This window comes from Lipotes vexillifer, unplaced genomic scaffold, assembly GCF_000442215.2.
Source record: "Lipotes vexillifer unplaced genomic scaffold, Lipotes_vexillifer_v1.1 scaffold821, whole genome shotgun sequence".
NCBI lineage: Eukaryota > Metazoa > Chordata > Mammalia > Artiodactyla > Lipotidae > Lipotes > Lipotes vexillifer.
Genome location: NW_006799328.1, coordinates 2,093 through 11,852, shown reverse-complemented (window position 1 = coordinate 11,852; position 9,760 = coordinate 2,093). Strand labels below are relative to the sequence as shown.

General features: G+C 42.9%; 1 protein-coding gene across 1 annotated transcript in view; it reads left to right on the top strand.

Annotated features, from left to right (window-relative positions):
* The window catches only part of ANKRD45 (ankyrin repeat domain 45), a gene marked incomplete at its 3' end in the record, with an annotated part of 34,740 nt that overhangs the window by 24,585 nt on the left and 395 nt on the right, over positions 1 to 9,760 (top strand). Inside the window, exon 4 of the mRNA XM_007471600.1 lies at positions 8,433 to 8,527. Within this exon, the coding sequence (XP_007471662.1) occupies positions 8,433 to 8,527 (95 nt within the window). The remainder of the gene's footprint in view (positions 1 to 8,432; positions 8,528 to 9,760) is intronic.

The window sequence follows — 9,760 nt, the reverse complement described above, 5'->3', positions numbered from 1 at the left end:
AACCCGTGTCCCCTGCATCGGCAGGCGGACTCTCAACCACTGCGCCACCAGGGAAGCCCAATTGTTTGTAGATTATTTGATGATGGCCATTCTGATTGGTATGAAGTGATACCTCACTGTAGTTTTGATTTGCATTTCTCTAATGATTACTGATGTTGAGCATCTTTTCATATGTTTGTTAGCAATCTGTATATCTTCTTTGGAGAAATGTCTGTTTAGGTCTTCTGCCCATTTTTGGATTGGGTTGTTTGTTTTTTTTGATATTGAGCTGTATGAGCTGCTTGTATATTTTGGAAAACTAATCCTTTGTCAGTTGCTTCGTTTGCAAATATTTTCTCCCATTCTGAGGGTTGTCTTCGTCATGTTTACGGTTTTCTTTGCTGTGCAAAAGCTTTTAAGTTTCATTAGGTCCATTTGTTTATTTTTGTTTTTATTTCTATTTCTCTAGGAGGTGGGTCAAAAAAGATCTGTGCATTTTGTCATAGAGTGTTCTGCCTATGTTTTCCTCTAAGAGTTTTATAGTCTCTGGCCTTACATTTAGGTCTTTAAACCATTTTGAGTTCATTTTTGTGTATGGTGTTAGGGAGTGTTCTAATTTCATTCCTTTACATGTAGCTGTTCAGTTTTCCCAGCACCACTTATTGAAGAGGTTGTCTTTTCTCCATTGTGTATTCTTGCCTCCTTTATCAAGATAAGGTGACCATATGTGTATAGGTTTATCTCTGGGCTTTCTATCCTGTTCCATTGACCTATATTTCTGTTTTTGTGCCAGTACTATACTGTCTTGATGACTGTAGCTTTGTAGTATAGTCTGAAGTCAAGGAGCTTGATTCCTCCAGCTCCATTTTTCTTTATCAGGATTGCTTGGGCTATTCAGGATCTTTTGTGTTTCCTTACAAATTGTGACATTTTTTGTTCTACTTCTGTGAAAAATGCCATTGGTAGTTTGATAGGGATTGCATTGAATCTGTAGATTGCTTTGGGTAGTATAGTCATTTTCACAATGTTGATTCTTCCAATCCAAGAACATGGTATATCTCTCCATCTGTTTGTATCATCTTTAATTTCTTTCATCAGTGTCTTATAGTTTTCTGCATACAGGTCTTTTGTCTCCTTGGGTAGGTTTATTCCTAGGTATTTTATTCTTTTTGTTGCAATGGTAAATGGGAGTGTTACCTTAATTTCTCTTTCAGATTTGTCATCATTAATGTATAGGACTGCCAGAGATTTCTGTGCATTAATTTTGTATCCTGCTACTTTACCAAATTCATTGATTAGCTCTAATAGTTTTCTGGTAGCATCTTTAGGATTCTCTATGTATAGTATCATGTTATCTGAAAACAGTGACAGTTTTATTTCTTGTTTTCTGATTTGGATTCCTTTTATTTCTTTTTCTTCTCTGATTGCTGTGGCTAAAACTTCCAAAACTGTGTTGAATAATAGTGGTGAGAGTGGGCAACCTTGTCTTGTTGCTGGTCTTAGTGGAAATGCTTTCAGCTTTTCACCATTGAGAACAATGTTGGCTGTGGGTGTGTCATATATGACCTTTATTATGTTTAGGTAAGTTCCCTCTATGCCTACTGGAAGGTTTTTATCATAAATGGGTGTTGAATTTTCTCAGAAGCTTTTTCTGCATCTATTGAGATTGTCATAAGGTTTTTCTCCTTCCATTTGTTAATATGGTGTATCACATTGATTGATTTGCATATGTTAAAGAATCCTTGCATTCCTGGGATAAACCCCACTTGATCATGGTGTATGATCCTTTTAATGTTCTGTTGGACTCTGTTTGCTAGTATTTTGTTGAGGATTTTTGCATCTGTGTTCATCAGTGATATTGGCCTGTATTTTTCTTCCTTTGTAACATCTTTGGTTTTGGTATCAGCGTGATGGTGGCCTCATAGAATGAGTTTGGGAGTGTTCCTCCATCTGCTATATTTTGGAAGAGTTTGAGAAGGATAGGTGTTAGCTCTTCTCTAAATGTTTGATAGAATTCGCCTGTGAAGCCATCTGGTCCTGGGCTTTTGTTTGTTGGAAGATATTTAATCACAGTTTCAATTTCATTACTTGTGATTGGTCTGTTTTTATTTTCTATTTCTTCCTGGTTAAGTTTTGGAAGGTTATGCTTTTCTAAGAATTTGTCCGTTTCTTCCAGGTGTCCATTTTATTGGCATATAGCTGCTTGTAGTAATCTCTCATGATCCTTTGTATTTCTGCAGTGTCAGTTGTTACTTCTTTTTTTTTTAATATTTATTTATTTTATTTTTGGCTGCATTGGGTCTTTGTTGCTGCACACGGGTTTTCTCTGGTTGTGGCGAGCGGGGGCTACTCTTCGTTGTGGTGCTCAGGCTTCTCATTGTGGTGGCTTCTCTTGTTGGGAGCAAGGTGCTCTAGGTGCTCGGGCTCACTAGTTGTGGCTCACGGGCTCTAGAGCACAGGTTCTGTAGTTGCTCCGCGGCATGTGGGATCTTCCCGGATCAGGGCTCGAACCCATGTGTCCTGCTTTGGCAGGGGGATTCTTCACCACTGTGCCACCAGGGAAGCCCCTGTTACTTCTTTTTCATTTCTAATTCTATTGATTTGAGTCTTTTCCCTTCTTTTCTTGATGAGTCTGGCTACCAGTTTATCAATTTTGTTTAACTTGTCAAAGAACCAGCTTTTAGTTTTATTGATCTTTGCTGTTGTGTCCTTCATTTATTTTTTAATTTATTTCTGATCTGATTTTTATCATTATTTTCCTTCTGCTAACTTTGGGGTTTTTTTGTTCTTCTTTTTCTAATTGCTTTAGGTGTAAGGTTAGGTTGTTTATTTGAGATTTTTCTTGTTTCTTGAGATAGGATTGTATTGCTATAAACTCCCCTCTTAGAACTGCTTTTGCTGTATCCCATTGGTTTTGGGTGGTCGTGTTTTCATTGTCATTTGTTTCTAGGTATTTTTTGATTTCCTCTTTGATTTCTTCAGTGATCTCTTGGTTATTTAGTAGTGTGTATTGGGGTATCTGTGAACTTATTATGCTTTTAGGCAGCCTTTCTGCTAACGGGCGGGGTTGTGTTCCTGTTTTGCTAGTTGTTTGGCATGGGGTGTCCAGCAGTGGAGCTTGCTGGTCGCTGAGTGGAGCTGGGTCTTAGCCTTGAGACCGAGATCTCTGGGAGAGCTCTCACTGATTGATATTACGTGAGGCTGGGAGGTCTGTGGTGGCCCAATGTCCTGAACTCGGCTTTGCCACCTCAGAGGCTCAGGCCTGACACCCGGCCAGAGCACCAAGACCCTGTTAGCCACAAGCTCAGAAGAAAAGGGAGAAAATAAAGAAAGAAAAATAAAATAAAGTTATTAAAAAGTTAAAAAACTAATAAAAAAAAAGGAGAGAGCAACGAAACCAGTAAACAAATCCACCAATGATAACAAGTGCTGAAAACTATACTAAGATAAACATAAAAATCGGAAACTAGTCTGCTGCATACAGCAAACCCCAAGTCTACAGTTGCTCCCAAAGTTCACGGCCTCAATTTTGGGACGATTTGTTGTCCATTCAGGTATTCCACAGATGCAGAGTACATCAAGTTGATTGTGGAGATTTAATGCACTGCTCCTGAGGCTGCTGGGAGAGATTTCCCTTTCTCTTCTTTGTTCACACAGCTCCTGGGGTTCACCTTTGGATTTGGCCCCTGCTCTGCATGTAGGTCGGCTGAGGGCATCTATTCTTCGCCCAGACAGGAGGGGGTTAAAGGAGCAGCTGATTAGGGGGCTCTGGCTCACTCAGGCTGGGGGGAGGGAGGGGTGCAGCAGTTATAATTCGAATGTGGGGTGAGCCTGTGGCAGAGGCTGGCGTGACGTTGCAACAGCCTGAGGCACGCCGTGTGTTCTCCCGGGGAAGTTGACCCTGATCCCAGGACCCTCGCAGTGGTGGGCTGCAAGGCTCCCGGGCGGACAGGTGGGGATAGTGACCTGTGCTTGCACACAGGGATTCTTGGTGGCTGCAGTAGCATCCTTAGCATTTCATGCCCGTCTCTGGGGTCCGCGCTTTTAGCCGCGGCTCGCGCCCGTCTCTGGAGCTCCCTTAAGCAGCGCTCTTAATCCCCTCTCCTCGCGCACCAGGAAACAAAGGGAAGAAAAAGTCTCTTGCCTCTTCAGCAGCTCCAGACTTTTCCCCGGACTCCCTCCCGGCTAGCCGTGGTGCACTAGCCTCCTTCAGGCTGTGTTCACGCAGCTAATCCCGGTCCTCTCCCTGGGATCCGACCTCCGAAGCCCAAGCCTTAGCTCCCAGCACCCACCAGTCCCAGCCGGCAGGTGAGCAGACAAGCCTCTCAGGCTGGTGATTGCTAGTTGGCAGCGATCCTTTGTGCGGGAATCTCTCTGCTTTGCCCTCTGCACCCCTGTTGCTGTTCTCTCCTCTGTGGCTCCAAAGCTTACCACACGCCCACACCCCCCACACCCCCGTCTCCACCAGTGAAGGGGCTCCTAGTGTGTGGAAACTTTTCCTCCTTCACAGCTCCCTCCCAGAGGTGCAGGTCCCGTCCCTATTCTTTTGTCTCTGTTTATTCTTTTTTCTTTTGCCCTACCCAGGTACGTGGGGAGTTTCTCGCCTTTTGGGAGGTCTGAGGTCTTCTGCCAGCATTCAGGAGGTGTTTTGTAGGAGCTGTTCCACTTATAGGTGTATTTTTGATGTATTTGTGGGGAGGAAGGCGATCTCCGCGTCTTACTCCTCTGCCATCTTGAAGATCCTCCCTAACCCTTTTGAAGTATGGTACTTTCACATCTACTTACAAAGTAGCTATAGCTGTATCATTTCATACAACCTAGCATCTGCTTCTGTTTTTTTCATTCTGGAATGTCCTTCCCTTCAAATAGTCAAGCAAATACTGAGTCCCTCCCCCTTTTGACCTATGTCTTTTTGGTGGCAATGTGGTACTATCAGGTAGTGGGTGAGGGGTGGGGAATTTGGCGTGGTAAGTGAAAAAGAGATGGTGGGGCTGCATGGTATATGATAAGAAGGTGACACAGACTCTGCCTTTAAGGAACCTACAGTCTAGAGGTAGAAGCAAAAAACAGGATAACAAAAAATTACAAGACAGATTAAACTCAGAGCTAAGTCAGATTATAATCATGTCACAGTTGATAAACAATGAGATCTACCTAGGGGAATTAGGAGTTTCACAGAAGTGCATTTTAAAGTAAGCTTTGAAGAATGAGTAGAATTTTGGTGGGTGGCAATGCAGAGAGGGCATTTTAGGTTGAGGAAACATAATAAGCAAAGAAATTCTGTGTAAACCTTTAGACAACCATTTATAAATATTTATTGAGCACCTCCTATGTGCTAAATACTGTTCTAGGAGCTGAGAATTCATACACGACTAGGCATAAAACAGTCTTTATGTTTATGGAGTTTACTTTGTAGGAGGGAGACACAGAAAGTAAAATTATCTGAATCTATGTATCTATGCAGTGTTACGGAGAAAAATAGAGTGATAATGGGGTTATGAAGTTGCCAGCAAGTGAGAGTGTGTTATTTTATAGAGGGCAATCAGGAGAGGCTTCTCTGTTAAGGTGATGCTCGAGCAGAGACCTGAGGAACTGAAGGAGTGAGCCTGGGAGCAGAGGGAACAGGGGGTAAATAATGGACAAGGTCTCTGGATGAATGTTGTAAGGGATGAAGCTGGAAAGATAGTTTGTGGCTAGATAGATCTTGGAAGGCCCCGCATTTTGTTCAGTAGTCAATAGGGAGTCATTTACAGAGTTTTGAGGAGAGGAGTGACATAATAATAAACTTATTGAGTGCTTTACTGTGTGACAGGCACTGTGTCAAGACGTCTGCATGCATTATACTATAATACATTGTGTTTAATTCTTACAACAACCCTATGAGGATGGTGCTATAATACTTCCATTTTCTAGATGGAGAAACTGAGGTTAGTGGGGTTAAGATATTGCTATGGTCTGAAAGTTTGTGTTCCCCCCAAATTCATATGTTGAAATCCTAATGCCCAGTGTGATGGTATTAGGAAGTGGGGCCTTTGGGAGATGCTTAGGACATGAAGGTGGAGCCCTCATGAATGGGATTAGTGTTCTTATAAAAGAGTCCCCACAGAGTTCCCTAGCCCCATCTACTATGTGAGGGCACAGTGAGAAGGTGCTGGCAATAAAGGAAGAGGGTTTTCACTAGACTGCAACCATGTTGACAGCTTGATCTTGGACTTCCCAGCCTCCAGAACTGTGAAAAATAAGTTTCTGTTGTTTATAAACTACGTAGTCGGTGGTATTTTGCAGCCTGAATGCAGTAAGACAGGTATGGTGGCATTAAGAGGATGCTTGCAGTAAGCTCCTTTCTCTACCAAGCTACCCAAAATAAATATATGCTGTTAGTAAAATCAGTGTGCTTATTATATAAATGCAGTTCTATGACAAGTCCTTTAGTCCCCTCTTCCAGCTAATTCCTCTGCTAAACTTCATCCTGTATTGAAATTCTGGAGCCACTACTGACTCCAGGTCACCCAGCTAGTGGAGCCAAAACCTAAACCTTGGATTCCAGTTTAGGGAATTAATTCTGTTTGCAACATGAATGGTGGGTTTGAAGCTGTGACTGACAAAACTATTCAGCTGCAAAAACGTGCTGTCTTTCATGAAAAAGGAAGGATGACTCAGGCTGGAGCTGCAGGCCAAGAAGGTGGAGCCTTACACCACAGATGATTATCCCCAGGCTTTGACACCTAATAGAATTTGCCCTGTGGGATTTCAAAATTACTTGGGAGTGTGGGGACTCCTTTTTTCCTCTAATTTCTCACTTTTGGAATGGCATTATCTATAACTGTTGCTCTGTGCCTGTCCCACCATTGTATTTTGGGAGCAGAGAACTTTGTTTTCTAGTTTCACAGGTCTACAGATGGAGAGGAATTTTACCCCAGGATAGATAGATCTTTACTAATGTCTCATGCATACCTTGTTTAGATGATGAGATGAGACTTTTGAGCTGATGATATTTTAGATGAGTATTTGGACATGAGTTGATGTTGTAATGGGTTGAAACTTTTGGATGTTGGCATGGGGTAAATGTATTTTGCATGGGGGATAGGTAGAAGTTTAGGGAGGTCAGAGGGCCGACTGTGGTAGGCTGAAAAAAGTCTGCCAAAGATATCTAGGTTCTAATCCCTGAAACCTGTGAATGTTACCTCATATGGGATTTTGCAGATCCTTAAATTAAGGATCTTCAGATGGGGAGATTATCCTGGATTATCCAGGTGGGACCTAAATGTAATTACAAGTGTCCTTATTATAAGTGAGAGGCAGGAGATTTGACACAGAAGAGGAGAAGGCGATTTTTTTTTTTTTTTTTTTTAAGCTAAATCAAGTGACAATTTTTTTTTTTTTTGCTGTACGCTGGCCTCTCACTGTTGTGGCCTCTCCTGTCGCGGAGCACAGGCTCCGGACGCGCAGGCTCAGCGGCCATGGCTCACGGGCCCAGCTGCTCCGCGGCATGTGGGATCCTCCTGGACCGGGGCACGAACCCATGTCCCCTGCATCGGCAGGCGGACTCAACCACTGCGCCACCAGGGAAGCCCAGGAGAAGGTGATTTGATGATGGAGCTAGACATTGGAGTGGTGTAGTTTGATTGAAGATGGAGGAAGGAGCCACAGCCAAGGGGTACAGGCTGCCACTAGAGGTTGAAAACAGCCAAGAAAATAGATTCTCCCTTCAGAGCCCCCAGAAAGAATCTCCCCTGACAATACAATCAGCTAAACTGATTTCAGGCTTTTCGCCTCTAGAATTGTAAGGGGATAAACTATAAACTTGTGTTGCTTTAAGCCACTAAATTTATGGCAATTTGTTATAGCAGCCACAGGAAACGAATACATCAATTGTTAAATTAATTTGAGGCTAATCTACCATTTACTATATTCAGTTGTTCTGTCTAGGAATATGGTAAATCTTTCCATTTATTTGAGTCTTCTATTTCTCTCAAAGTGTTGTAATTTTGTTTAAACAGGTCTTGCAAATGTTGCGGCGTGTGCTGTAGAGAATGGAATTATTTTAAACACTTTTTTTTTTAAAGAGGGAAGCTATTTGAATTTATTTTGAAGGATAAAGAAGGGTAAAGCAAGTGACAGTTTTTCTCTTGGAAATGTTTTTTGTTCCTTTCCCCAGAGTAGGTATTTTGATAGACTATAGTCTCTTTGGTATTGGGTATCACATTTTATATTTATTTGCTCTTTAAAAATTTTAGCGCAATTCTAGGAATAGAGTGAGTGCCCCAAAGTGCTGTGCTAGTTGAATGTTATCCTTTTGAAGTTCCCCAAGGAAAACAACTGCAACAAATCTCCTATACAGCCTTTATAAAGCTCTGGAGATATAAATGTACATTACAAGCATATAATGTTTGTTATGCATATTTTTTGGTCTTTGTCTTATTATTATGCATTTTACTGTTCTATTCTTTCAGATGCAAGGCTGGCGCTAAAAAAATATATTGCAAAGGTCTCTGCAATTGTTACAGATACAGCAAAGGGACCAGGGAAGCTTTTTAAGGAAGACAAGGTAATGCATTGTGATTATAGTTTGCGCTGAAGTCTTGCAAGATTTTTGCCTTGTATCTTTAATTTCTGCACTAATGCACTAGAGGTAGGTAGCAGTCCTCACTGCTCTCTTCTCCCTCCTTTCCTTCATTTATTCCTTTTTTTTTTTTTTTTTTGCGGTACGCGGGCGTCTCATTGTTGTGGCCTCTCCCGTTGCGGAGCATAGGCTCCGGACGCGCAGGCTCAGCGGCCATGGCTCACGGGCCTAGCTGCTCTGTGGCATGTGGGATCTTCCCGGACCGGGGCACAAACCCGTGTCCCCTGCATTGGCAGGCGGTCTCTCAACCACTGTGCCACCAGGGAAGCCCTTTATTTTATTTTTTATTTTTTTGCCTATACATTTATTCGTGTCTCTATATTATTACAAACTATAGAGTAATGAACATCTTAAATCAGATATTAGCAGTTTGCTGCTCATGTGCAAAGAGATGGTTTTGCAATGCAAATTGAGAGGTTTTCAGTGAGGCGGAGCTCCTTTTGCATTTCTTGCACTTTCTTCTCCTGTGAACCACCTGAGAAGGAATAAAATATCCTCCGCATTGTCCGTTGAGTTGCATGCAGCTCATACCATCCACCCATTTTTTTCCAACCTTTGCAAACACTTTTCTTTATCACAGGCTCATTGAAAATAATTAGGGGGCTTCCCTGGTGGCGCAGTGCTTGAGAGTCCGCCTGCCGATGCAGGAGACGCGGGTTCGTGCCCCGTTTCGGGAGGATCCCACATGCCGCGGAGCGGCTGGGCCCGTGAGCCATGGCCACTGAGCCTGCGCGTCCGGAGCCTGTGCTCCGCAAATGGGAGAGGCCACGACAGTGAGAAAAAAAAAAAAAAAAAAAAAAAAAAAAAAAAAAAGAAAATAATTAGGGAGAAGGTGTAGACTGGCCCAAGGCTTCATGACTGTAGGTTATGAGTTTCTTTATACGCGCATTCCACTAATGTTAGAGCTGCACTGTCAGATATAGTAGCCCCTAGCCATATGAGATTATTTAAATTAGAATTAATTAAGGGCTTCCCTGGTGGCGCAGTGGTTGGGAGTCCGCCTGCCGATGCAGGGGACACGGGTTCGTGCCCTGGTCTGGAAAGATCCCACATGCCGCGGAGTGGCTGGGGCCATGGCCGCTGAGCCTGCGCGTCCGGAGCCTGTGCTCCGCAATGGGAGAGGCCGCAGCAGTGAGAGGCCCGCGTAACGCAAAAAAA